This window comes from Erinaceus europaeus, chromosome 10 (assembly GCF_950295315.1).
Source record: "Erinaceus europaeus chromosome 10, mEriEur2.1, whole genome shotgun sequence".
Lineage (NCBI taxonomy): Eukaryota > Metazoa > Chordata > Mammalia > Eulipotyphla > Erinaceidae > Erinaceus > Erinaceus europaeus.
The window spans coordinates 28,412,894-28,440,257 of record NC_080171.1 but is presented as its reverse complement, the minus strand read 5'-3'; the positions used below and the strand labels follow the sequence as shown (position 1 = coordinate 28,440,257).

Genomic DNA, 27,364 nt, shown 5'->3' with positions numbered 1-27,364 from the left:
TTTCTGGCTGTCTCTATCCAATAAATGAATAAAGATAATAAAAAAACATTAATAAAAAATAATGAAATGGCCTACATCCGAGCATATGCATTACTTCCCCCCTAATGTGTGTGAAAATTCAAATAATTCCTAGTCTCCCAAACTGTACATGCTTTGGGACCCATGCAATCTTCATCATGCTTCAAGTAATCAAAAGCACTTAAATTCCCAGGAAATGTGATGAGCGCATTTAAAAAATATATTTATTATTAATTTCCTTTTGTTGCCCTTGTTGTTTTATTGTTATAGTTATGATTGATGTCGTTGCTGTGGATAGGACAGAGAGAAATGGAGAGAGGAGGGGAAGACAGAGAGGGGGAGAGAAAGACAGACACCTGCAGACCTGCTTCACCGCTTCTGAAGCGACTCCCCTGCAGGTGGGGAGCCGGGGGCTCGAACCGGGATCCTTATGGTGGTCATTGTGCTTTGCGCCACGTGTGCTTAACCCGCTGCGCTACCGCCCGACTCCCGATGAGAAAATTTTTTAAAGAATTTATTTATTAGATAGTGACAAAATTGAGAAGGGCACAGGAGACACAGGGAGAGTCACCTGCAGCCCTGCTTTAACACTTGTGAAGCTTTTCCTCCCTGCATGTGGGGACCAGGGGCTTGAACCCGGATCCTTGAACGCTGTAACATTTGCGCTCAACCCGGTGCGCCACCGCCTGGCCCCCGATGAGAACATTTTTTCCTTTACTATTTTATTTGATAGAACACGGAGAAAATGAGAGGGTAGGGAGAGATGGAGATGAACCTGCAGACCTGCCTTTCCGCTTTTTAAGAGTCATGTGCCCTCACACCCCCGCAGCTGGGGAGCAGGGGCTTGAACCCAGGAACTTGTGCATTGTAAGGTTTGTACTCAACCAGGTGCGCCATTGTTTGCCCCCCTCCCCATGAGATCATTTCTTTGCATCCACGTTTTTTTGCTCTCACTGGAGTCTGAGAGGCCTGTACCAGAGGCTGAGGTGATGTGCACTCTGGGGTCAGGATTCAGGGGCTTCAGTACTCCTCTTGTCCCCACCACTCCACTCCTCCTGTCTTCCCCCCCATACCCTTTCCCTCCCCTTGTTCCACTTCTCATCAGTTCTCTCTTCTCTGGCCTGAACACAGGACCCCTTTTCTCCCACTCCATCATCCTGTCATTCTGCCCTAGCGCCTCCCTCTTCTCAGTCCCCCTCTCCTAGGCTGCAGCCCGGCTCCCCCGCCCCCTGCATGTCCCTGTCATAGCCCCACGTCTCCATGCCTCCACCAAGTGGGGTTCCCCCGTCGCCCGGCACGCCCCGCTCATAGCGACCCCCACCCACTTACGAGCCTCCACACTCCTCCAGCCCCCTCCCTCGTGAGCGCTTTCCCCACAAGCCGGCTGCCCTGTCCGCCCGGACGTCGCGTCCCGGCTCTCCTCGCGCCTGAGTCGGGGACCCTTGGCTGACGCGAATGCGGATTGGCCCCATACACAGGAAGTTTCCGCCCCCCGGGCGCGAGCCAATAGTAGACGGGGGCGGAGCAGACGTCTGCGCCGGAAGCGGCGGGGCAACGAAGGGACGTAGCGTCGCAGCGCCAGATCTCGAGCAGCTGCTACGGAGCGGCTGGTCGGATTGCCCCGCCATGGCTGAAAGCGACTGGGACACGGTGACGGTGCTGCGCAAGAAGGGCCCCACGGCCGCCCAGGCCAAGTCCAAGCAGGTGGGCGCCGCGCGCGTTCCAGTCCCCGGAGTGGTCGGGCCAGGTGGGGCGACACGGAGCCGAGGGCAGGAACGGGAGTGCTGGTCTGGGCGAGGGACTGGGGCCGGGACAGCTGTGAAGACGGGGCGAGGGGCGAAGTAGGGCCTGAGTCTGAGCCTCGAGGACGGGAAGAGTTGGGAGCGGGACGGATCGGGCTCGGGAGACGGGCGTGAAGAGCTGGGTGGGAACGGGGGGCCGTGAAGGGGACAAGGGGTGCGACTGGCAGAAAGGTGGGCGGAAGACTGGCCAGGGGCTGAATGTGTAGATCTGGCGAGGGGACGGACTGAGGTGAGAAAGATGGCCGGACGGAACAGAGTATGATGCGACCGCAGCTGGCTTGGGCCTGGAGAAGGAGGGTGTGGAGAGGTTGGGGCGGGGCTGTTGTGAGGGGTGAAGAGTGTGGCCCAAGAGAATTTGGGAACTGGGGTCCTGGAGAAGGGTGGGGTAGGTAGTGGTTGGCGTGTGAACAACAACTGTACCGGGCTCGCTTCCGAGTACTTGGGCAGGGTTCTGGGCAAGGTCCAGAGTCCCAGCAAGAGGACAGTGGGGACAGGGGCAGGTAGGCTTGTGGCCAGAGACAGTGGAGAAAAGGCTGTCATGTCCAAGGTGATGCTGGGGGTAGGGCTCTGTGTCAAGGACAGGGAGAGATTGGTGCTCTGATGCCCACTCCTGGGTGTTCTTCATCTGTGTCTTGGTTCTGCCTGTGCCTTGCTGGTTCTTTGCCTCACTTGGAGCCCACCAATGTGCATGGGGTTTGCAGCGGTTCTCTGTCACTGGACGGGGTGTTATAGAGACCCAGTGTACAGGTGGTCCTGTTTCCTCCATTTGGTAGGCAACCAGGTAATTGGGAGCAGAAGGCCACTTCCGATTTCATCTGGGTCTCCTGTGTTTGGGGAGAGGTCATTCACCTCCCCTGCTGGCTGGCTGCTGTTAGTCTGGTCCTAGCCTTAGACTGACAGTGCTGGGTGTGGGCCAGGATTCGCTGCCACCCTAGTGCCCAGCATTGATTGGTGTGTCCCAGGTTCCATTTTGGAGTTGCCAGGGTCTGTACATGTGAGGCATACACAGTATCCCTGAGCTATATTTGTTGTGCTTAACCTTTTCAATATTTAAAAAATTATTTTAAAATTTATTATCTTGAGTGGAGGTTAGATAGCATAATGGATGGCTATGCAAACAGACTCTCATACCTGAGCCTCCAAAGTCCCAGGTTCAATCCCCCGCACCACCATAAGCCAGAGCTGAACAGTGCTCTGGTAAAAAAAAAAAAAAAAAAAAATATATATATATATATATATACACATACACACATATGTGTATAATCTTTATTTATTTGATAGAGACAGCCAGAAATCAAGAGGGAAAGGGGTGATGGGGGTGGGTGGGAGTAGATAGCTTAATAGTTGTGCAAAGAGATTCATGCCTGAGGCTCCAAAGTCCCAGGTTCAGTTCCCCTTCTTCTTCTAGCGTTTGCCCTTCTTCCGTAGCCAGTCAACAGCGTCAGGTTGAGCCTGATGTAAAGTTTCGAGACCTCCTTTGAATCTGGAGAGGTGGCAGTCGTTGACTATGTGGGTCATAGTCTGTCTGTAGCCGCAGGCTCAGGTTAAAAAAAAAACACAAAAAACCAACAACAACAACAGCAATAACAACAATAGTAACAACAATGATGACGATAAACAACAAAAACAAAAGGGAAAAATTAAGATTGTAGAAACATTCTTTAAAAAAAAAGGAGAGAGAGAGAGACAGAAAGACACCTGCAGCCCGTTTCACCACTCGTGAAGCTTTCCCTCTGCATGTGGGACTAGGGCCTTGGACCCTGGTTCTTGCACACTGTAATGTGTGTGCTTAACCAGGTGTGCCACTGCCCGGCCCCTCCTTTTCATTTTTAAATGTTTTTTCTGTTTCTATCTAATAAACTTTAAAAATATTTATTTTATTTGTATCATGTACTGTGCATGTTTCATATGGTGGGGGAGAGAGAAAGGGAGAAACGGTGGGGGGGGGGGGCGGGCAGTGATACTGGGTTAAGCACACATAGTACAAAGTGCAAGGACCTTTGTATGGATCCCGGTCCAAGCTCCTAGATCCCCACCTGCAGTGGGTCACTTCACAAGTGGTGAAGCAGGTCTGCAGGTGTCTTTCTCTCCCTCTCCTTTTTTAAAAAAGTTTTTTTTTTTTTATTAACTTTATTTATTGAATAGAGACAGCTAGAAATTGAGAGGGAAGGAGGTGATAGAGTGGGAGACAGAGAGATACCTGCAACACTGCTTCACCACTCACAAAGCTTTTCCCATGCACGTGAGGACCGGTGGTTTGAACGTGGGTCCTTGCACACTGTAATGTATGTGCTAAACCAGGTGTGCCATTGCCTGGTCCTTCCCTCTCTCTCTACCCTACTCTCAATTTTTCTGTCTTACTAAAAAAAAGAAGAAGCAGCCCCCCAGAAGCAGTGGATTTGTAGTGCCAGCACCAGGCCCCAGAGACTGGAGGCAAAAAACATGGGGTGCTGGGCTAAGTGGGTTAAGCGCACAAGGCACAAGGGACCAGTGTAAGAGATAGAGACAGAAATTGAAGGAAGGAGGAGACATGGAGAGAGACAGAGAGACATCTACAGCACTGCTTCACCACTCACAAAGCTTTCCCCTTGCAGGTGGGGACCAGGGCCTTGAAACCAGGTCCTTACAAATTATAACATGTTCATTCAACCAGGTGCACCACAGCCCAGGCCTGAGCACACTGGGAAAGGGACCCTGGGCAGCCTGGTGGTCCTCCTGGAACTCATCTCCAGGGTCTGGGGAAAAATGGCCTCTACGAGCAGTGGATTCGTAGTGCAGGCACTGAGCCCCAGTGATAACCCTAGAGGCAAAAAAAAAAAAAAGGTAGTTTGTTTGTTTGTTTATTTATTTATTTCTTTTTGCCTCCAGGGTTATTGCTGGGGTTATTCATGCCTGCACCATGAATCCACTGCTTCTGGAGGCCATTTTCCCCTTTTTGTTGTCATTGTTGTTATAGTCTTCTTGTTATTATTGTTATTGTTTATGTTGTTCGTTGTTGGATAGGACAGAGAAATGGAGAGAGGAGGGGAAGACAGAGAAGGGAAGAGAAAGATTGACACCTACAGACCTGCTTTACCGCTTGTGAAGTGACTCCCCTGCAGCTGGGGGCTCGAACCGGGATCCTTACGCTGATCCTTGCGCTTTGTGCCATGTGCGCTTAACCCACTGCGTTACCGCTCAACCCCCAAAAGTTAGTTTATTAACCTGTGTAGGGGCGGGGGAAGAGCTTGAGCTTAAACACACACACAAATGATCTGGCACATGCAGTGTTGGGGATGGAACGCAGGACTGTGCCACCTCTTGGATCACAAGAGACTTTTTAAAAATTATTTATTTATTCCCCTTGTTTTATTGTTGTAGTTATTATTGTTGTTATTGATGTAGACGTTCTTGGGTAGGACAGAGAGAAATGGAGATAGGAGGGGAAGAGAAAGACAGACACCTGCAGACCTGCTTCACTGCCTGTGAAGCGACCCTCCTGCAGGTGGGGAGCCAGGGGCTCGAACCGGGATCCTTATGCTGGTCCTTGTGCTTTGTGCCATGTGCGTTTAATCTGTTGGGCTACCGCCGACTCCCCACCATATATATATATATATATATATATATATATTCTTTATTTGTTGGATAGTCAGAAATTGAGAGGGGAGGGGTGATAGGAGAGAGAGACACCCGCAGCCCTGCTTCACCACTCTGCTTCACAAAGCTTTCAGGTGGGGATGGTGGGGGGGGGGGGGTTTCGGACCTAGGTCCTTGTGCATTGTGACATGTGCGCTCAACCAGGTGCACAACCACCTGGCCCCACAAGAGACTATTTTTATGAGAGAGAACTACCAGAGCATTGTTTGGCTTCAGCACAAGGTGGTGTCATGGATTGAACCTGGGCCCTCAGGCATATAATCCTGTTCTGGAACATTCTGTGTCATCCCTGGCCCTCTTTCTGGGATTTTTTTTTTCCCTCCTTTTGTGGCCCTTGTTGTTTTATTGTTGTAGTTATTGTTATTGATGTCATCATTGTTGGATAGGACAGAGAGAGGAGGGGAAGACAGGGGGAAAGAAAGACACCCACAGACCTGCTTTACTGCCTGTGAAACGACTCCCCTGCAGGTGGGTAGCCAGGGGCTCGGGGGGGGGGGGGCCGAACCAGGATTCTTTATGTGGCTGGGATTTTAAACCCAGTTTTGTGTGGCTGTCTTTGAAAAAAAAAAAAAAACAGGTCATGTGTTGGGCACCTGTGCAGTGTTGTGGCCACTTGAGTCCCACAGGCTGGGGTATATAACCAAGTGCTGATGTACTCTCCACGCCTCCACTGGATTTTGCTGGACACCACCAAACTTATTTTGACCAGTGTGTTATCCGATTTTCTAGGCCATTTTAGCAGCTCAGAGGCGAGGAGAAGATGTGGAGACTTCTAAGAAATGTAAGTATGGGGCTGGGTGGTGGTGCACCTGGTTGAGCGCACATGTTAACAACGCGCAAGGACCCAGGTTCAAGTCCCCAGTCCCCACCTGCAGGGGAAAGCTTCACGAGTGGTAAAGCAGTGCTACAGGTATCTCTGTCTCTCTTCCTCTCTAACCATCCCCTCTTGATTTCTGGTTGTCTCTAATAAATAAATAAAGATAATTTTTAAAAATTAAAAAAAAAAGAAATGTAAGTATTCAGTTCTCTGCAAAATGCGGTGTGTTGTCAGGGACTTGAGGGTGGCTCCCTGGGGCTACGGTTGTGGGATGAGTCTATGTTTTAGCAGAGCAGCTGAAGTTACATTCAGCCAGAGGGTGGTACTTCCCACCTCCCACAGTCAGGAGACTTGTGAGTACCCTGTACTTGGCTCTGTAAAGTCCCTTTACCCTGGGGCTGCCTTCCCAGGTCATTTTGTTCCCAAGTCTATCACTGTAGCACAAGGGTGTAGTCAGTATTTTGCGCATGTGTGATATCCCTGTTGAGTGGCTGCCATGGGCCAATTGTTCACTCTTTTAGAGAGAGGAGAGTTGCTGTAGCACTGCTCCACAATCTGTGGGGCTCCCCGTGATGCTGGCCAGGTTGCTCTCATGTGGTGCTGTGTCTCAAACCCAGGGCCTTGCACATGGTAAAGTGCATGCTTTCCCTTGTGAACTATCTAGCAAAGGCACTATCTCCTTTTGGGTTTGTTGCAAATTCTGCTCTGTTCTCACCACTCTAGGGGCCGCTGGTCAGAACAAACAGCATTCGATCACTAAGAACACAGCCAAGCTGGACCGGGAGACTGAAGAGCTGCACCATGACCGGGTAACCCTGGAAGTGGGCAAAGTGATCCAGCAGGGCCGACAGAGCAAGGGGCTGACACAGAAGGACTTGGCAACAGTGAGTATACTGGGCTCTGGGATGGTATGTAGGGTGGGGGAGTGGGGCCCTTCAGTTTTCCCTTGCCCTTGGTTCCGCAAGGCTTCTGGGGAAATTGAAGGTTATTCTCGCATGTTGTGGCTTCTGCTCACTTGTCTCATTGGTTGAGGTCCAGTTTCTTGCTGTTTCCTTGTGTACCATGTATAAGGTGTTATCTTATCTTTAGAAAATCAATGAAAAGCCACAAGTCATCGCAGACTACGAGAGTGGACGGGCCATCCCCAATAACCAGGTTCTTGGCAAAATCGAGAGAGCCATTGGTGAGTGTCCTCTGGAGCCATGGGTCTGGAAGGGTGGCTGCTGCTCCTAGTGGAGCTGGTGAGGACAGGCCTCAGGAAGCCCAAGGTAGTCCCAGGCAGTGCCCTGTCTTTTGAGGTTGAAGAGCTCTCTGAACCTTGAAATCTGGGTTCTAATTCATCAAGGGCCTTTTGTTCCTTTGTAGTTGGCTAGTGGCTTCTCTCGAGCCTGTGTGCCAAGGGCCTGGTAGCCCTGGCTAGCCCCTCGCTGTGGCATTGCCCTGCTTCACACTCTGCTTCCAGGCAACAGCCTTAGTTCTGGGCTGGGGAAATGACTGCTGAGAGCCAGTCAGTGTGGGGAAGATGACGGAAGTGGTGGGGTCAAGTGTGGTCATCCTGTCATGCCAGGCAGTGGCAGGGTGGTCAGCAAGCCAGTGGCTCTTTTCAGGCCTCAAGCTCCGGGGCAAGGACATTGGGAAGCCGATCGAGAAGGGGCCAAGGGCGAAATGAACACAAAGCCTCGAAATCAGTGTGTTCCGGCTGATCTCGTCTGGCTGGTTGCCCTTGACCACCAGTACCAGCGTGGGTCTCTTCACCTGGCCAAGCGGAACATGGGGGGGGGGTATCAGCCCCACTTGGGGACTCCCCCACTTCCCCACCCATACCTGCTGTCAAACAAACAAAACTAAACCTTGCAGAGTGTTTACGTTTTTTATTTCTCTTTTCGTCCCTTCCTTCCTCCCCATCCCTGAAGTTGGGGTGCAGAATGCCACTTTCCTTTCCCAGGGCCTGCCAGTATGATTCTTAGTGGCTTTGAGTGGAATACGCTCAGTGGGCAGTGACGGTGGGATTCAATGTGAGCAAAGGAGCTAGCTGCCAGCTCTGCTCTGGCTCTCAGGAGAAGGCAATCAGCAAATAAAATCAGTGTGTAGCCCTTGCTGCCCATGTGTCCTTGCTGCCCCCACCCCCACCCTTACTCGGGTACAAGTACCTCCTTGAGGTCTGTGGATTGTGAGTGGGGATAGATTGACCTCTGGGACTGGATCCTGACCTACCCAGGCATTGAGTCTCTGGCACACCCTTTACTACAAGGGTGGCAGGGGAAGGGGTTGTCAGGTGAAGTAGATGGGAGCTGGGCACATACCCTCCCCCAGATTAGAGTGGTACACACCAAGCACCTTGGCACACTTTCAGGGTCACCTTCATCCTCAGACCATGTGAGGATGGGAACCTCACATCCTTTCTGGTGACATTGGGGTGTCATGGAGTGCTGAGTGACCTCTGCTTTGAGATGTATTGTTCTAGGGATGGGGATCATTTGAGCTTTCACTATGAGACAGTGGATACAGAGCCTTTATTTGGAACTGTCAAAACAGTGGGCCCCCAGCCTCAAGTCCAGCTCTTGACTGCCTTGGCCCAGTTGTGCCCTTGCTCTGGCCTGCACTGTGGCTTTGGTGCTATCCAGGGTCAGGTGCAGATCTGGGTGGGGCTGTGGCCCATTAGAGCGGGTGGCCGGCCTGTCTAGCGCAGCTTGTTCTGTCAGCACAGTCTGGGATATAGCCTGGGATCTTCCTGCCGAGGCTGACCGAGGGTGGGCAGTCTTCATGGGGTGACAGGTCTGAAGGAGTGAGGGAATCCATGCATGAAGAGTTGGGGTCTTTGGACCATCTACTGATTGCTAGGGACATCGCTGGTGACTGTAGCCGGGAGAGTGACTTGATCCTACAAGAAAAAGGAAATTTGGGACCCTGAGTGGTGGATGGATTAGTTTTTTTTTTTTTTTTCCTTCCCTTTTACCAGAACACTACTCAGCTCTGGTTTATGTTGGTGCGGGGGCTTTGGATCCTCAGGTGTGAGTTTCTTTGCATAACAATTACGCTATGTACCCCCACTCAGTGGGTTAGTCTTTGAGGGGTCCTGTCTCTCCCACCTCCCCACCTCAGCCCCACCTGGGGTTCCTACCGAATTGAAGAGAATGTTGTCAAAGCTGGATGTCGGAGCTGTTTCACCTTGGAAGGGCCAGCCACCCTTCTTCCTCAGCCAGTGCCGTACTGCAAGTCCCAGTAGTACCAGAAGAAGCAGGAAAAGGGCACCACCAACTGCGGCTGGGACTAATGTGTCCACTGCCTTGTCCCCTGTGGGTCAACCCAAGGCCAGTCTGCAGGAATCCTGGGATTCACTCTCCAAATGGGGACATTGGCTTTGTCAACAAAGCTCCAACCAAACAGGCAGCCTGACATATAAGCAGGCATCTATTGTCCAAAAAATTGGGCCATGTTCACGTGTGACCCTCTGTCCTAAAGCCATGGCCTCAGCAGGCATTCCCTACCTCAGTGCCAGCAGGGGGACAGTTAGCGGATGCATTCTTCCAGGACCAGAAACAGCTCAGGAAGGATGGGGTAGACCCCAGCCTGGTGGCTCTTCTGGCAACCATGTGGGCCACAACTGTACCCTGGGTCCCGACAGACTGGCCTGGGTAGGCTTACCCTGAATGGGTGCAGGCAGCTGGCAGCGCTGCCCTGGTAGGTACTCGACATCATCCAGGGCAATGGGTCCCAGGACTGGCTGGCCACCCAAAGTGGCTTCAAACATGATCTAACCAGGAAGAGAGAGGCTGCTGGGTCCAAGGATATCCATGAACCCCAGCAGTCCCTCGACTTGGGCAGCCCAGCCTCACCTGGAACTCCTCAGTGCTAGCCACCTCCACCTGGCCTTCCAGCCATTGATGCCGTCGGTGCCCACCTGCGCCCCACACAGTCAGCTGGCCCTGGGCACTGTGCAGAAGCACTCTCAGCTCGCCCTTATCTAGGAGTGAGGTAGGATGGTCAGGAAACTACCCCAGGGCCCTTCTGCCCCCACTCTTAGCGCACCCCCCTCCCCCAAGCACCCAGTCCAGTCCAACTCACAGAAATGTTCAGGAAAGCCCATGTGGTACCAGAAGTGGAGGCAGGATGCTGTAGTGGGGGGCAGGGGCTCGCTGCGCAACCAGGCTGCCCGCCCCCCTGGGCCTAGCACGCCAGTTTCAAAGAGAGCAAAGTGGCCTGGGAATAAGAGAAGGTGAGCCTAGCAGGTCTGGAGCAGTGGGTGAGGGAGGCCATGTGCTGCATGTGTGTTTTGGGGGTTCCATTTCCCCTCAGACACACCTGCCTTTGTGCCCAGAGTGTGGTCCTCAGGAGGCTGTGGATAGCGGGAAGGAATGTCTCCACCACTCCAGTCCCAGCTGTACCCACCCAGGCTGGGCCAGGGCAGGTGATTCCAGCCACACAGGCCAGCCTCGAAGTCACAGGAAGCTGCAAAGGACGTGCACACTGAGTGTCATTCCCCTGTGTCCTGCCTATCCCCATCTCCAGAATACCACAAAGGGCATGAGGTTGTCACAGAAACTGTCACCACTCATCAGCTGAATCAGGTACCAGGGTCAGACTTCAGTTCCCACCTGGTTGAGGGCAGGGCCCGTCCTGGAGAAGCAGGTCATCCAGTGCCACATAGGAATGTTCCTGGCCTGTGGCCACCACCTCAAACACCACCTGCAGAGACACAGGCAGGGGAGTCTCCAGCCTGGCTTGGACAGTGCTTGGGGTCAGCCAGCCCCCACTCACCCTCCAGGCCTGCTCAGCCTGCACGTTCACGCTGCCCAGGCGCCAGGCAAAGCCTCCTTGAGCACTGACACTCAACACCTGCTGCCTCTCAGCTTCCTCCACAAGGACCCGCAAGGTGCCTGCCGAGGAAGCAGCCCAGGTCAGCAACTGTGGAACCTCTAGGCAGAGGCCTCTTTTGACCCCTGTAGTTCTCACCAGGGTTTTGAAGGCTCAGGTGGTACCAGAAGGTCAGGCAGGCAGGCTGGGCCAGTGGCCTATGCTCCTTTGAAGTCAGCGAGGCCTTGTGGCCACGGGGCAGGGACTTCGGACTCATGTCCACTACCATGTAGGACCCTGAAGGAGCCACTGTCAGCCCACTGGCTCCATCCCAACCCCTCAGTCTGGGTAACTCCCCACCTGTCAGCACAGCCCCTCACCCTGAGGAGTCTGGGTGGTATGGTCAGTATGAGGCCCCCAGGCCACCTGGCCTGTGGCGTTGTTCTGGCGCCTCCAGAGGCCCTGGGCACCGCTAGAGAAGCCACAGTCTGAGTCCTCGAAGGAGCACTGCTTGGGGGCCCAGCAGGGGCCGGGGCGCACAGCTACGTCATCCAGCGCCATCGTGCCATGGAAACCATCCCGGAGGCCCTCAAAAAGCAGCTGGGGGCACAGGGTGTCAGCAGTTGGAAGTCTCGTCCAGCCCCCTCCCTGCACCTCCTGTGCTAGGCCTCACTTGGTACTTGGTGCCCGAGTCCAGTTGGTGGTGGAGGGTGGCCCATGCCTGGTGCCAGCGGTTGCCTTGAGTGCCTGACCTAGACCAGAGCAGCTCATCCACCTCCCCTTTCCGTCTCAGGGCCAGGCGCAGCGTCCCTGGAAGGGTATGGGCTTGGCTGGGAACTGCATTCCAGCTCCACGTGGCATCTCATCCACTCTAGAGACTTCAAGCCAGAGGGCTCGGGCCTGCCCTACTCTAGGTTCACTCACCAATCTGAGGCCCATAGAGGTGGTACCAGAAGGACAGACACTCCTGAGCAACTGCTGGTGCCTGGAGCTGGGTGAGCAGGTAGGCACCAGGGCCCCTGGCGGGGGGCACAGTGGGATCCAGGAGCATAAAGTAGCCTGGAAAGATCATGGGGCTGAGCTGCAGCAACCATGCTCCAGGAGGGGTGCTTTCAGGGTGTGGCTGCTCACCCAGCCCTAAGTGCAGGTGTCCCCAACATCTGAGACCTGCCTTCTCTAACAGCCTTTTGGGACATGGAGGTCCCAAGGGTCTAGGAGTTCAAGTCAGGAGCCCCTCAAGACTTAGAACATTCTGAAAGCCCCTGAGGGTATAGGAAGCCCATGCCTCTTAGACTCCCTGTGTCAGGGAGTCCTTGAGTCTTAAGAATCATGCCCAATCTGAGGGGCCAGTGCTCTTCAATAGTACCTTGTTTTATTGCCCTTGTTCTGGGACCCCTACCTACCTTGGCCAGTGGTGTGGTCATGCTGGGGGCCATGGCTGTCCACTCGGTGCCAGTGGGCATCTGTGAGATGCCCAGTGTGCCAGCCACACGTGTCCCGCTCAAAGTTACAGGAGACCTCTAGGGAGAGGGGCAAAGAGGGTGAGCATACCCTTCACCCCTCCAGAATCCTGAGGAGGACTTGGTGTCTGGAGTAGGGGCCCCTCAAGGAGTCCCTGAGTGGGAGCAGGGCAGGGCAGAGAGGACCTGTGTTTTTTTCAGTGGCCGCTGTGGGGTTGCAGTTCATCATAGTCACTTGGTCCACCCCAGCACCCTGCTGGCCTGGGCCCTCCAAGTCCAGCTGGCCGACCAGCTCCAGCTTCATGGGTTATGAGGGAGGGACTGTTAGGTCTTGACTAGCTTGCACCCTGTACCCCTGTACCCCTGCTGTTGCCCTCCTCACCTGGAAGGGCCGCTGACGTGCCCCCAGGAGGACAGAGTCCCACTGCCAACCACTGCTGCTGATTGGGGCCTGCCACACCAGCTCCCGGTTGCTGCCCTCTACCACAGCCAGTGCCAGGAAGCCTGGGTGGAGAGGCGTGTGGGTCAGGAGGCTGGGCTGTCACCTGGGGCTCTGACCCAGCCCCACAGTGAGGCACCAGTGGAGGACAGCCAGTACCTTGGGGGTCACCCTGAAAATAGTAAGCCATTCGGAGTTCACAGCTGGGGCCCGAGGGGCCAAGGGGGGCTGAGAGGACCCGGGCCTCAGGTGTCAGCTGCCCCCAGGCTGGCTTCAGGGATAAGAAGTGGCCTGAGGGAAGAAAAAGGCAGCACAGAGCCCCTTAGTTGCAGGAATCCCACATTTAAAAAAGTCTCTTAAAAATTAAAACTGTTTTTGGGTAGAGACGGAGAAATGGAGAGGGAAGGTGAGACAGAACTACAACACTTCTACTGCTTGTGAAGCCCCTCCCCCCCTCCCGTGGGGTGAGGGAGCTCGAACTTGGGTCCTTGTACGTGATAATGTGTGCTCTACTGGGTGTGCCACCACTCGGCTGGTGTGGTGTGTCCCATATGACCCCAGATTCTGAGAGGGCCCCCAGGTGTGGTGGGTTGGTCCTGGGAGGGCTCACCAGCAGTGGCCCCACTGGCATCCGTGCCTGGGCCCCCACCATCCTGGGCCTGCCGCCGTACCCACTGCAGTCGCCCCACACTGGTGTCTTCCCAGCCTCCAGCCAGGGGTAACTCAAAGTCTGTGGTGCCTGTCAAACAGTAGCCCTGAGTGACCCAGGTGGATTCTGCCACCCCATCTCCTGCACCACACAGGGTGGGCCTGAAGGGGCCCTCACCGCATTCCTGTTCATCCTCGCCCTGCGGGCACTGCTGCTCAAAGTCACATAGCTGCTCTGTGGGGATACAGAGGTCCCCACAGGCGAGATGTCCTGGCTCACAAAAATCTTGAGGCTGGGGGCTCAGGATGGGGAGCCCAAGAGGCTGGCCGGACTGGTCTGTGGGAATGGAGCAAGTCAGATGGGATCTGCTGGGGCCAAGTGGGGGGTCCTGGGGGGGCTGTAGCTCACCTGGGACTGGCCTGCAGTATGCTGACAGGATGAGGTCATCCAGACCCACAACTCCCCCAGGGCCTGTCTCCCCAACGAGGACGATCTAGGATACAGAGGGCTCAGGGCGTACCTGCACCTTACCCCTGTCACCCAAGGTTTGTCCCTTTTCCCCCTGTTGGATGCCTCCTCTTAGAGCCACCCCCAGTCCTTCCAGTGGGGGGCTGTTGGAAAGTGCCCCCTACTGACCTGCTCTCGTAGTTTATTACCTTGTTATTGTTTTTAACTAGAGTACTGTCCAGTACTTGCTTATGGTAGTGCAGGGGATTGAACCTGGGAGCACAGAGCCTCAGGAATGAGAATCTTTTTGCATAAACATTATGGTATTTCCCCTGCCTCTTCCAACAGTTTACCAACAGGCAAGCTTCCTGCTTAGGGTGGGGGCTGGGACCAGCACCCCAAGTGTTCGCCCTCTAAGGGGCCCCTAGGCCTGCCCTCTGCCCTCTTCCCCCCACCTCACCCCAGACCTCACTTGGAAGGGGTGTTTGCTTTGAATGTCCACTCGATCTCGGACCCAGGCAGCCCTCAGCTCACCGCGGCGCCTCCGCAGCAAGACAGGCCCCTCAGGGTTGCCTGGACCCTGGGTCTGCAGGAAGAGCCGCAGCTGTCCAGCCTCAGAGCCATGCAGGAAGTGGTAGAAGACCAGCTGGGAAGGCTCCAAGATGGTCAGGGGAAACCGCAGCATAGGAGGTCAAGGCAGTCCCTCTCTGCATGTGCCACCTCACCCTTCCCAGCTCACCGAGCAGTTTTGGGGATCTGAGGCCTGGAACTTGGGGCTGAAGAGGACAGCAGGGTCACTGGGATCAGCCTTAGACACCAGGAAGGAGCCTGGAGAAGAAAGAAGTGGCAGGGGTTGGAAGGGCTCAGGGGGCTTGCCTGGTGGGGCGGGGGCTCCCTGTGACCTCACCGTGGGCACTGTTCTGGCTGTGGTCTTGGCGTGGCCAGGCAGAGAATGGGGGTCCATCGGTGCTGTGGTTCTTGGTCCAGCCATCTGAGTGGTTCCATGGGCCCAGGCCCGTCTCAAAGTCAGTGACTGTGTGTTGGCCTAAATGGGGAGCAGAATCAGGTAGGGCCACTTCCCTAGCCCCAGAGTGCTCCCACTAGGAGTCCTAGTCCCCACTGGTTCCTCACTGCAGAAATCTGCGTCTTCATCAGAGCCATCCCCGCAGTTGTCTTCCCTGTCACACAGCTGGTGGGGCTCCACACAGGCCTGATTGGTACAGTGGTAATGTCCTAGGGGGCAGCTTGCCTGGGGGACTAGGGAGTGGGAACGGGCATCACTGCTCTGGCCCCCAGAGTGAGGAGGCAGGTGAGGGCCCCCTAATCCTCTGCCCTGGGTGTGGACCCCCCCTTGCTTGGGGCCTTACCGGGCAGCCCACATCCCTGGAAGGCCAGGTCATCCAAGGCCACGGCACTCCTGTGGGTGGCATTGCGGGTGGCAGACAAGGTCACCTGAAAGGAGTAGTAGGGTCCTCAGCACCTAAAGAGGGCTGAGACCCCTCCCACTTCCAGCCCTCCCCTAACTCACCCAGAAGCTGCCCCTAATTCGGCCAGTAGTCACCATAAGCTCCTGCCAGCCTGGATGCCAGGGCCCAGCACTCTGCCACAGGACCATTGTCTCGACACCATGGGTCAGCTCCAGCCTCAGTTCAGCCACATCTGTGGGGGTGAGACCAGGAAGCTTTGCCAGTCCCCTTCCTGCCTCCTACTTGGGAACCCCTCTCTCCTAAGGGCACCTATCCTCATCCTGGGGTCCCACCCAGGTCGCACCTCCAGAACCAGCATGATACCAGAACCGCAGTTCGCATGTGGGGGCTGCCTCATGCATGACGGCAGATCGCAGGGCTGCTGTGGCTGCCTCCTTCCCTCGGTGGGTGCCCACAGCCATGAACCAGCCTGGCCGGTACAGACAGGTCAGGAGCTGGGCAGGGGCAGGGAGGGGAGGGGCTTAGTGGACACTACTCCCAGGTCTCACCCATGTCAGTGCCCAGAGTGTGGTCTGAGTGTGGCCCAGGTCCCTCTGGCGTGGCCCCTGCACGGTCCCGGAGCCAGCTGTAACCAGAGGTGCTGATGTCCCTCCAGCCACAGGTGTCCTGCTCGAAGTTGCAGGTGAATGGGGCACCCAGACTGTTCGAGGTCCCGTGGTAGCCTGGTTGGCAGAAGTGAGGTGAGTGAGGCTTCAGAGGGCTGGCCTGCTGCTACCCACTGCCTGTCACCCAGCTCACCGCAATGGGCCTCATCGGTGCAGCCCCAGCAGTCACACACGAAGTTGCAGATGGCCTCACTGGGGGTCCTGCAGTAGTTGGGAACCCAGGACCGGCTGGGAGACCCTGCTACCCACAGAAAGACAACTGAGTGGCCTGTAGTCAGCTGACTGCCCATTCAAATTTCCTGGAGACTCTTCTATGCTCCAGAACCCCCCCCCCCCCCCCCCCCGGTGTGGAAGAGTCCAGGACAGTGGCCACTCTGCTTTGGGGACAAATGCTTTTTTGCACAGCATGTGTGGTCCCAATAAGGCTGACTGCTTATTGGAGTAGGGAGTGGGTGGGGACCCTGATAAGAGACATCCTCTGGGATGGGGGTCCAGCAGTAACTAGAGGGGCTGCCCTGGAAGAGGATCAGTGGGTAACCCAGGGCTTTAGGAGGTTCTACCTCCAGGGTTGTCTTGGGGCCTGTGTAGAGGTTAGGGTATGGAGAGAAACTGCCCATTCCCAATAAGATGATCCTCAGGACCCCAAGGGTTCATCATGTACCCTACCCTTCTGAGCAGGGAGCACAGGGTCTTTTGGCTGGCCCTGCTTCAGGAGCCGGGCTTAGACTCACCCAGGAGCAGGAGCAGGAGCAGGGCAGACAGGTGGCCTGACAGCATCATCAAGCTCAAGGGTGCTGGGGACTCTGCCTGGTGGCCCCAGGAATGAGTGGTAACTGCAGCCTGCTCAGCCCCTTCTGTAGCCAAGGTGGCCCCACCCCATGCTGACATAGTTGAAAATAGCTATAAAAGTATGCAGGTGAGGGGCCCCACTCCTTCAGAACAAAGTTCACATCCACTGCTAGGCTAGGGCGAGGTCCCCCAGAGCAGTGATTCCATGTGGGGGCAGCCAAGCCATCCCAATGTAATTGACCACTGGGTTCACTGTATTGGGGGTGCCCAACACTCTCGGATGGTGTCTTGCCCTGGATGTATCTGTGGGCCTGTTTCTCTATTTTTATCTGTTTATGACTGTTCATGTCTGCACAGCTGTTCCACAGGATTTGCTTGGTTCTCCAGGCACAGATTCCCCAGTGGAGGGTTTAGGGTTCAAGCCTTCAATTACTGCCCTTCTGCTGTGTGCCCTCAAGAATCTTGCTTTCCTCACTTGGGAAAGTCAGTCATGGCAGAGCTATTTGGGGAGGTTAGATGAAGCCTATGAACTAACGGAGCAGACACCATGCTATCCCAGCACCCCCAGAACCATCAACTGGGTACAACACCACATGGGGAGAGGGGTGTGGGTCCTGCCTTCCCCATGCCACTCCTGCTGTACACAGCTTTTCCCCCCGACAGCCTCCTATTTGCATGGGCCAAGGAAGGGGCACTCAGCCCCAATTGCTCACTCAGAGTAGAGGCCATGAGCTACCTCACATGCAGCCTCAGCTAGTTATCTATCACATGAGGACAATGGTGATGTCTGGTGCCCTCCCTGCCCTCCATACTGGGCTGGGGGCACCCTGGGCCTTGGCCCCCAGATACTAACTCCTTGTGCAAGGGCTGGCTGGGCTCCACCCTGATGTCCTTGGGGGATTGCAGCCTCACAGAACAGTAATTAGACCATAAACGGGGGCAGCACCACAAACCCCTTTTGACCCCCTTATCAACCAAAGGACTGAGTGTGCACTCCATACTCTGGGGCCTGGAGGTGGGACAGTGAGGCACCAGGACACCCAGGGCAGCCTCCCTGCCCATTTGCTCTCTCTAATCAGGGTTGCAGAAGCGAAAGAAGTCAAGACACATAGCATCACAGGTAGGAGTTTTTAATTCCCGAGGACAAGATACAGGCTGGTGCCAATCTCCCTGGCCTCAGGAGCAACTGCCCCTTGGGAGAGAGTTTCAAGAGCAGAGTCCAATGGGCTGCTAGAGGTGCAGCCTCAGTAACCATCATCAGCCCAGGTAACCTCGTAGTCAGGGTACTTGGCTTTGATCTTCTCAGTGGAGATAGAATGCTGGGCACGACCAAAGCCCTGAGGAGAGAAGGTGACTCTTACTGTCCTGAATCTGGGCATCTAGTCAAAACACCAAGAAGAGAGTCCAGGGGGAGGTCCAAACCACAAATACTCTCAGACCGTACAAAGGAAAGTTGCCCAAAGTTGGGTTGCTAAGTGTTTTTGCTGGTGTACTAATGAAGGACCAGAGAGGGATTCTGAGCATCACCCTGACTCGGACAGCCTCCAGCAGCACAGCCAAGGGGCTTCCCAGGTGGGGCCAGGATGGGGCTGCCATGGCTGAAGGGAACGAAAAGAGGGTTTCACAGCTGTGATGGCTGGAGAAACCAGAGAACCCCAGGGCACCAGGCAGGATGGAATGCTTGGGAGGCAGCTTGGGGGCCCAGGGGCTGCGGGCTCACCATGGAGTAACCGTACACGTGAATCTTCTTGTCCTGGCTCTGGTGGGAGATGCGGCCACCTCCCAGGCACTCGCAGTCAAAGCCCTTCTTCTGAATCTCACCGGATACCTTGTCGTAAATGTCGGCTGGGACGAGGAAGGCGGTTCAGCGCAGCGGGTGGCCGCCCTTGGGGGCACAAGGGGATCTGAAGCCCCAGTTCTGAGCGGCTTCTCCCCAAGGAGAGCGCGCCTCTCCGGGCTGGGAGGGGAGGGCAGAGGGGCGGGAAATGCGCCAGACCAGGGCGCTGGGGTCGGCAGGGGTAGCCCCTTGTCCTTCAGAACCTCAGATTAGACCCGAGGGGGGCCGCGACCCAGACCGCCCGCCACCCCCTGCCAGCCTTCGGGAGGCTGGCGGCCGCGCCCTCAGACCCGCCCCTCACCGTGGTACTCGGCCCATTTGTAGCCACGCACGATCTCCTTGTTCTCCCCGGCTGCGGTCCCTGATGGCGGCGTCGTGTGGACTCGAATCAGCACATACTTGAAAACGCCATCGGAGTCAATGTCCACATCAGGGATCTGAGCGAGGCCCGCCGCCGCCGCCATGTTTCCCGGTGTCTTCTCTCAACAGCTCTGCGCCCACCTTTCCACGCGACCCCGGACGACCATGTGGGAGGAGGACCCAGGAGCGCCGCGACCAATGCTGCGGGGCCATGCTGCCGGGGCGCAGAGCCTGAGCCAATCCCGCCACTGCCCCGCTGCTCTGACTGCCCAACCGCAACCCAGCTCCTTACAGCTGGGCGACTATGCTGGTTCTTTTTAAAGGGGACGTGGCTCCGGGAGCGGGTGGAGGTTGAATCTGCCGAGTTGGGGGAAACCTTTCCTTCGGGGAAGCGCGCAGGTAGCTGACAAGCCTCATCCAAGGGTGTTGGGAAACCCTCAACGGACACACGCCGGTCTCGACCCTCTCCCGAGGACCTTCCTTCCCGCGCCACACGGTGTCCCCAGCCCACCTTCTCGCACCCCTTTGCTCCCCCTCCGTTCCCGTCCGTCCAATGAGGCAGCCACGGTTACATTCAATTCTTTATTTTACTGGGCTGGAAAGCACTCGCCCTCTTAAGATATTTTGGTCCAGGGGGTATCGGGGCGCAGGTGGAAGCCCAGGACGGGGGGCACGGCGGCTGGGCTTGGGAGGTTGCGGGGCAAGAAAGGCGCTGGGCCGAGGCGGGTGCCCGGTATCTGGATACTGGGGCTTCTCCCGGGAGCACCCGGATGCGCCTGCGGTAGGCCTCAACTCCATCCAACACAGACCCGGGGTTCCTGGAGCGCTTGCCCCCTCTGGGTCACTCAACCAGAGTTGGGGACCCGGGCTCAGTCACCCACCGACCCCCAGACTCATCTGCACCCCCCCTTCTTTCCCCCCCCCCCACACTGCCAGGGAAAGGAAAAGCACGTGGGGTCGTTTGTGCTACCCAGCCCCACTCTCCGGTGAATCCCCTCCCACCCTGAGCAGTGAGCAACACCCACCCCGCCTGTCTGTTCTCATGCTCTCTGCACCCACTTCAACTTGAGGACAGGGATCTCTCTGCACAGCTTTGTGTTCCCCCTTGCGCATCCACTGACTGTACCTGGTCCCTTCCCTCTGAGGGGTCTGGATGGCAGCCGTTTGCACCCCTACTCTGCTGGGAACCCACCTAGGGTAATCCTGTCCACTGTGGGCAGGTGCCTGCACCTGCATTCTTAGCACCTACCCAGGCTTGCTCTCTGCCGGCTGTAGGCCTCCTGCCTTGCAGAAAGATTTTCAAGTACACTCTACTGCTGCCCCCAACAACTCCTACAGGGCCTAGATCAGGATGACAGGAGGTGAGGGGCTAGGAGGGTCAGCAAATGTTTTGCAGGTGCCCTGGATGATGTTGGGAGCAGAAATGTACATCACAGGAGCACCACCAGCCCTCCCCACTAGGACGGGATGCTCCTGGGACACACCCAGGCCAACTAACTGTCCTCCAGAAGAGAGGACTCCTGAGTTGGAAACACCTTACACACCCAATGAGGTGTGTGTGTGTGTGTGTGTGTTGGGAATTTATTATTTATTTATTTTTAGACTTAGTCCCTTTTGTTGCCCTTGTTGTTCTATTGTTGTAGTTATTTGTTGTTCTTGGTGTCGTCGTTGTTGGATAGGACAGAGAGAAATGGAGAGAGGAGGGGAAGACAGAGAAAGGGAGAGAAAGACACCTGCAGACCTGCTTCACCTTTTGTGAAGCGACTGCCCTGCAGGTGGGGAGCCTGGGCTCCAACCGGGATCCTTATGCTGGTCCTTGCGCTTGCGCCGCGTGCACTTAACCCGCTGGGCTACTGCCTGACTCCCGGGAATTCACTTAAATGACAGACTTTGGATCAGAGGGTGTTGTGGTCGCTAGGGGGTCCAGGGAAGCCCTGTGGACATACAAAGACGGAGGGGACCGGATCTGCGCAGTGGGATTTGCTCTAAGGTCCCTCCTCCGCATGAAGGCTAGGGCTGGTCCTCAGTCTCCCAGTGGGGAGCACCTAGCGGCCGAGGACCGACCTCTGGGGAGGCCCGAGGGACTCAGTGGAAGGAGAGCCAGCGGGACTAGGGAGGGCAGCGGAGGAGGTTGGGGTGGAAGGGGCTTGAGCGGGCTAGGCGGGTCCTGAGTGGAGTTCCTGGGTGGATTGGGCGAGACTGGGGGAGACGGGGAGGTGCTGGGGTGAGCTGGGTGGGCTAGGCAGATGGGGGGCATTGAGCCGGCTCTGAGGTACCGCCTGGGGCCGGCGGCTCACATGATGTCGTCCAGGAGGTTGGCGCTGGCCACCCAGTCGAGCGCGCGTGGCTCGGAGGCGGCCATGATCATGCACATGAAGGGGCGGCCGGTACGCCGGTCCGTGGGATAGATGGTGGTGGGCGTGAAGCGCCGGTTGTCCTCGACAAACTCACATAGCTGCTCGTAGACCCGCGGGAACTCATGGCGCAGGAAGACGCCGCGCATGCGCAGCTCGCGTTGGATGTGGATGAAGGCCACCTCCCGGGCTCGCCGGCCCGCCTCGCCGTCCTGGTCCAAGCCCGCCGTGCCAGGCGGCGGTGTCAGGATCAGCGTCTCCATGTCAGGCTCATGGCCCGGGGTCGGGGCCGGCCGTGCTGGGCTGCCCGCGGCCAGCGCCACCTTGGCAAACTTGCGCACGGTGGGCCCGGGGCTGCGCGGCGCAGGGCGGGCAGGGGCGCCGGGGGAAGAGGCGCCCAGGCCCACGGCCACCGACACGCTGAGCAGGAAGCACTCGGCCGGCTCGTAGAGGCGCCCGGCGGCTGCCAGCTCACGCGCGTAGCTGCCTAGGGGCGCGGCATGCGTGGCCAGCTCCCGCAGCGACAGGTAAGTGGGCGACAGCAGCAGTCCCTCGAGGCCGAAGCGCAGGAAGTTGTCTGCGGAGCCCGGGCTGGGGAAGCCCAGGAAGAGCACGCCCCGGCCGCGCGACAGGAAGCCCACCCTCGCGATGCGTGAGAAGGCCCGGTGCACGGGGCCGCTGTCGCGGCAGAACTGCAGCACGTGGCGGCACACGCTGCCCACGCGGCCGTAGACGCAGCGCGCCTTGTGCGCGTCCCAGTCCTCGCGGCGGCAGAGGCGGGAGCAGTAGTAGGTGTAGCAGCTGTGGCAGGACTTGAAGTACAGGCAGGCGTTGAACATGGTCTCCGTGCGCCGGCAACGCGCGTTGGAACAAGTCATCAGGTCGTCCTCGTCGGCGCTGGGCTCCGGGGATGTATCTGCCCCCTGCCCCGAGCCCGCGGGCTCCTCAGTGCTGCCGGCCGAGGCTGGTGGCGACCGCGATGCCAGGACCGGGGGTCCAGGGCCCGGGGGCCGCGAGTCCAGCAGGCGGCGCAGCTGGGAGCCCAGACCGTCCGCCGCCGCCTCGGGGGCTTGGCCGGCCGTGGGGCGTGAGTCGATGACCAGGTCAGTGATGAGCTCGTCCAGCTGCTCCAGACTGCGCTGCCGTCCAGAGGTGGGGCCGTCGGGGGCCGCGGGAGGCGGTGGCGGCTGGCGCCCCCCGGGCAGTTCCCAAGGCCTGGTGGTCGGGCGCTCCACGGCTCGAAGGTCGTTGTCGGTGATGGTGATCTCGGGGGTGACATACCAGTTGCGGCCCAGGCCATCGCCCACACGCCCCTTCTCGGACAGCGACGTCTCCGACAGCGAGAGGGCTGCGTAGCGTCTAGGCGAAGTGGACAGGTTCACGACGACGGGTGGGCGTCGGCTTTCGGGGGATGTGCCCGGAGGCTCCCGCCCCAGGAGGTTCTCATAGCTGCGGCCGCGACCCAAGGGGTCCTCTCGGCGGGGTCCCGGCGCCAGTATGTTGTCCCAGGAGCGCGAGTAGTGGCGGCTGTCTGTGGCCAGCCGGGGCGGGCTGGTGCCAGTGCCGCCGTGCCAGGAGGAGAGCAGCGGTCCCGGGTTTGGGGGAGGAGCCACCTGCAGGGTTCGGTAAGGCCGCGGGCCCCAGTCACCCCAGGCCTGGCTGCTGCGTGGGTACGGGTATGTCTGTGCTAGTACGTCGCGATCGCGGTACCGTCCGAAGTCTTCCGTATAAAAGGGGCGGGAGATCGAGTGGGCCCGCGGCTCCTCAGGGGCATAGCGCGAGCCGTAGAACTGGCTGTAGACCCGGGGGTCCTCCCCGTAGTAGGAACGGGAAGGCGGTTCCTGGACCGGGTAGGTACGCACGTCCCCCGGATAGTAGCTGCCTACACGCCTTGGACTGGGCACCGGGAGCTCCTCCGAGGGGAAGGGCCTGGGGTAGTAGCTGTCGAAGGGGGCCCCCGGGCTGCCCATGAAGCCACCGGAGTGGCCCTCGGGCTCTTCTGTGTAGAAGAACTGGGTGGGGCCGGGCGGGGTGGCAAAGGACAGACTGCGGCGCTCCCCGTAGTCCCGGGGCCCGGGCAGCGGCCCGTCGCGGTACAGCGCCCGCGGGTCTGCGCAGTAGGCGTCGGTGGGGGTGGAGGTGCGCGACAGAGCCCCGTGGCGGGGCCCGGGCACCTTGAGGCCATAGAACTGCGCGGTGGCACGGGTCCAGGGCGCGGGCTCGGCGGGCCCGCAGGGCCTAGAGCCCCGGGCGGCGTGCTGCAGCACCGCGTCGTCTGGCTTGATGTCCAGGCGGCAGCGGACGTGGGGCGCGGGCCCGGAGGGGGGCTCTGGCGGCGCGCAGCGGCCCGCGGCGGCGCACAGGGGCGCGATGCGGCCGGGTCCGCCCCGCTGTGGCTGTAGTTTGATGGGGTGCAGCTCGTTGGCGAGCGCTCGCAGAGCGGGGTACGCGGGCTCCCGTCGTGGCGACGTCTCGGTCCGAACTCCCCTCTGCGTCTCCCGGCCTCGGCGCTGCAGCACTGGTGGGGAAGCAGGCGCGGCCGCTAGGCTCGGGGGCGCGCGCGGCGCGCTTTTGGAGCGGGCGCGGCGCCGGGACTCGCCATCGCGCGAACGGGTGCGCAGCGCGGCGGGCTCAGCGGGCGGCGGCTCCTGCCGGGCCTCCATGCTTTCCCCGTCCAGCGCTTCTAGGAAGTCGAAGCTGCGGCAGTGGCGCTTGTTGAAAGGCGCGGGCGCAGCAGACCGGGCCTCGGAGCGCTCACATGGCTGGCGCCTTGACGCGGGCCCCGGGGCCGCCACTTTGATATCCTGGTACACGGTCGACACCAGTAGGTCCGGCGGGTCTGTGCGGGTCATCTTAAAAGAGGTCCCCAGGCTGGCGGTGGCAGCTCCCTAGGCCTTGCGGGACTTTTGCCCTGGGAGAAGAAGTAGGTTAGGGCTGCCACTCTGCCTAGGCCTTGCAGGACTTTTGCCCTGGGAGAAGAAGTAGGTTAGGGCTGCAACTCTGCCTGTCTCCGTCACCCCCACGCTAGTCCGGCTTACCTGGGGTGCTTGGGGCAGGGCAGCTCCAGCTTTGCAGCTTGGCGGAGGCTGCAGGCAACTGTTCCATGCTGTCGTCGGAAGGACCTGCAGGAGGAACCCAGCTGTCTAGCCCCTCAGGTCCTGCTCTTGACCTGGGCCATGTCTTCCGGGCCATTCTCTTCTTCAGTAAGACCAGCAGGCTGGAAGGGTGAGCAATGCCATTGCTGTGGTCCCCATACTCCCTGCTCTCTGATGACTACTGACCACTGGGCAGGTGTGGGCAGACACCCTCCAACAGGACAGGCCACTGCTGTTAAGAGTGAGATTTGGGGTCGGGCGGTAGCACAGCAGGTTAAGCACACGTGGCGCAAGGCTCAAGGATCTGCGTAAGGATCCCAATTGGAGACGCCGGCTTCACAGACGGTGAAGCAGGTCTGCAGGTGTCTATCTTTTTTTTCCCCCTCTCTGTCTTCCCCTCCTCTCTTCATTTCTCTCTGTCCTGTCCAACAACAACGACATCAATGGCAATGATAATAATAACCATAGCAATGATAAAAACAACAAGGGTAATAAAAAGGGAAAAAATGGCCTCCAGGAGCAGTGGATTCATGGTGCAGGCACCGAGACCCAGCAATAACCCTGGAGGCAAAAAAAAAAAAAAAAAGTGAGACTTGATCTCAAGATGATTCCATGTGGGACCATGTATCTGCTCTCTTGGGACCTTATTAACAAATCACCGCTGAGCTTTGACTTATGGTTGTGCCAAAGACTGAACCTGGGACCTTGGAGTCTTTTGAGACTATCATTAAGGCTTCAGGGCCTCAGGTTCAACCCCTGGCACAATCACAAGCCACAGTTAAGCAGTGCCCAGTAGAAAAATAAACTATTAAAAAAAAGAAGATTGTTTGTATAACCACTGTGCTACCTCCCTGGCCTTATTTACAGATTTCTTCTCCACATAGCTCTCTTGTGCAGTCTGGCCATGAATCCACCGCCCTTAGCCTTGGCCAGCTCTGCATAAAGCCACTGAGCCTCCAGCCTCACCAGGCTGGGCACCAGCCCTTCCCTAGTGCACTAGTCCTGAGTCCCTAGGGATCTCCAGGTGCGGCTAGAACGTCCGAGTCTGCAGAACTGGTCCATCCCACCTGTACTCATGGTGTGTGTGACCAGGCCACAATAATGACCCAAAAGAAGATTCTGGCCCCTAAAGTCCTCTTTCCTCTGCAGAAGCCTTTCAGCTCAGCTACCTCACTTGGTTGAAACCCACCAAGCTGGATGGGGCGCCATGACAAGACCCAGAGAGCAGTCCTTCCAGCTTTGCAGTGTGTGCACTGCAGCCGGAAGCCGGCTCAGCTGCAGGACCACGTGGGGCCATGTGAGCTGTGAGCTCATGGCTGCCCTTCTTCCCCTGAGCAGCACAGGCCCGGAGGCTGCCAGCAGCGGGGAGGCAGGGCGGTGGTTGTGGGGAAAGCCCCCCCACTGTTTCTCAGGAGACCGCCTTCCCCACAGCAGCTCTGGAAAGCTCCATGGAAACCTGAGATTCCAGTCCCCCAACCTCCACCCCCCCCCACCCCTGAAGCCAACAGAGTCCTGGTCCACTCCTCCTCCAGGCTCACATTCATACTTGGACTACCAGCCCACTCTGTGGTGCCCACAGCCTGGAGAGGGGCTCTGGCAGTGCTACCAGGACCCCCACCTCTGCATAGTTTAGGGGGTGCATGTTCCCGAATGAACTGGAGAAAGTGGGTTCTGGTCAGAATCTTTGGTGGGGGACCTGCTGTGTCCTAGAGTTGCAGGGGGACTTCCTGAGAGCAGGGCTGCTTTTTGGGTCATGATTCTTGAGGTCCAGTGCCTGCCCTCACCCCAGACTGCCTGCCACCCCCCATCTCATTTCTATCCCTAGTTGCAAGACCATCCCCCTCCTGCCCCCTTCTATGCTGAACTCAAAGTCAGGTCGCTGGATTGGGGGTGTGTGTGTGCAAATGACAGGACATGAGGCTCCACCCAGGGAGGTGTCAGCCTGGCCTTACCAGAGCGGTGGTGGGGAGCTGGACTGGGTGACACCTGTCCTGGTGGGGGAGGGGTGGGCCGACCCCTTCCAGGGTCCTAGACCTGAAGTACTCATGGAAGCAGCCTTCGGAGCTGCACAGCCCTGTCATGGCCCTAGTGGCCCAGGGGTGACCCTCGGGTGTTGCCGTGGGCGGGACTCCCATCCTTTTGACCTCCCCACCCATGACAGGGCATACCCTGCAGCCGCTGATCTCTTACCTAAGAGCTGATATCCCGCCGTGCCTGGTGGGCTGTGCAGCCCCACGCCTGCTTCGCCACGTCCGCGTCCCCCCGCTCCCACTGCCCCCCAGTTCCACCGCGTCCCTGGCACCTGCACCAGCAGAAGCTTCCAGGAGCAGAGATGCGGCCGCTTGCTCAGTGCTGCCCCTGCTGGTGGCCGGCAAGATTACATTTAAAGGGACCGTGTCCTGGACCAGCACTCTGGCAGATTGGCTAAGAATTGGAGCTGTGCCTGCCGCCAGGTGACGCTCTCTAGCATCCCCAAGGCGCAAGCCTGGGTCTAACCTGGGAACCTGTGCTCAGAAGGCAGGCAGTCTCAAGTACTGCCAGCCCCCACCTCGAGAACACCTGATACAAGGCAGCTGATGGCCTGGGGACAGGCCCTGGAAGAGCCCCAAGTTCTGGCCCAGGCTGCCAGAGTTTCTGGCATTCACACCTTGGGTCCTGCCCAGGCAGGAGCAGATGGACTGCTGCTCCCCGGTGCCGGAGGTGCCAAGCTCTTCATGGGCACCTGGGGCCAGATGGCCTGCAGCCGCTTGTCCCTGAACACCCAGGCTCTTCCAG

General features: G+C 57.8%; 4 protein-coding genes across 6 annotated transcripts; 1 reads left to right on the top strand and 3 right to left on the bottom strand.

Moving 5' to 3' along the window:
* The first annotated feature begins 1,564 nt into the window (after positions 1–1,564).
* On the top strand, positions 1,565–8,127 carry EDF1 (endothelial differentiation related factor 1). Its single transcript, XM_007521473.3, has 5 exons — positions 1,565–1,722; positions 6,186–6,237; positions 6,997–7,157; positions 7,363–7,456; positions 7,881–8,127. Exons 1-5 carry the CDS (start codon positions 1,645–1,647, stop codon positions 7,940–7,942), a joined length of 447 nt encoding a protein of 148 aa, XP_007521535.1. The 5' UTR covers positions 1,565–1,644; the 3' UTR covers positions 7,943–8,127.
* A 644-nt stretch (positions 8,128–8,771) lies between these two features.
* Positions 8,772–16,934, bottom strand: MAMDC4 (MAM domain containing 4). Its single transcript, XM_060199003.1, has 29 exons — positions 16,886–16,934; positions 16,288–16,392; positions 16,038–16,211; positions 15,833–15,958; positions 15,591–15,721; positions 15,430–15,514; positions 15,194–15,319; positions 14,970–15,107; positions 14,802–14,890; positions 14,535–14,708; positions 14,024–14,108; positions 13,793–13,951; positions 13,577–13,705; positions 13,126–13,257; positions 12,910–13,031; positions 12,714–12,825; positions 12,471–12,587; positions 11,992–12,126; positions 11,741–11,877; positions 11,448–11,667; positions 11,227–11,364; positions 11,032–11,150; positions 10,869–10,959; positions 10,576–10,722; positions 10,339–10,473; positions 10,110–10,237; positions 9,919–10,027; positions 9,395–9,567; positions 8,772–9,154 (listed from the first exon to the last, which is right to left on the bottom strand). Exons 1-29 carry the CDS (start codon positions 16,932–16,934, stop codon positions 9,101–9,103), a joined length of 3,639 nt encoding a protein of 1,212 aa, XP_060054986.1. The 3' UTR covers positions 8,772–9,100.
* Positions 16,935–18,053: 1,119 nt separating this feature from the next.
* PHPT1 (phosphohistidine phosphatase 1) lies at positions 18,054–19,320 on the bottom strand. 2 transcript variants are annotated; one of them, XM_060199404.1, is made up of 3 exons: positions 19,082–19,320; positions 18,664–18,847; positions 18,054–18,280 (listed from the first exon to the last, which is right to left on the bottom strand). In XM_060199404.1, exons 1-3 carry the CDS (start codon positions 19,242–19,244, stop codon positions 18,058–18,060), a joined length of 570 nt encoding a protein of 189 aa, XP_060055387.1. In that variant the 5' UTR covers positions 19,245–19,320; the 3' UTR covers positions 18,054–18,057. The 2 variants fall into 2 exon arrangements, with proteins under 2 accessions (XP_060055387.1, XP_007521601.1); XM_007521539.3 differs by having other exon boundaries at positions 18,058–18,280; positions 18,664–18,788; positions 19,082–19,316.
* A 388-nt stretch (positions 19,321–19,708) lies between these two features.
* On the bottom strand, positions 19,709–27,040 carry AJM1 (apical junction component 1 homolog). Of its 2 annotated transcripts, none has more exons than XM_016187444.2 (3): positions 26,780–27,040; positions 24,533–24,821; positions 19,709–24,405 (listed from the first exon to the last, which is right to left on the bottom strand). In XM_016187444.2, exon 3 carries the CDS (start codon positions 24,344–24,346, stop codon positions 21,434–21,436), a length of 2,913 nt encoding a protein of 970 aa, XP_016042930.1. In that variant the 5' UTR covers positions 24,347–24,405; positions 24,533–24,821; positions 26,780–27,040; the 3' UTR covers positions 19,709–21,433. The 2 variants fall into 2 exon arrangements, with proteins under 2 accessions (XP_016042930.1, XP_060055386.1); XM_060199403.1 differs by having other exon boundaries at positions 24,533–24,711.
* Between the last annotated feature and the right edge of the window lie 324 nt (positions 27,041–27,364).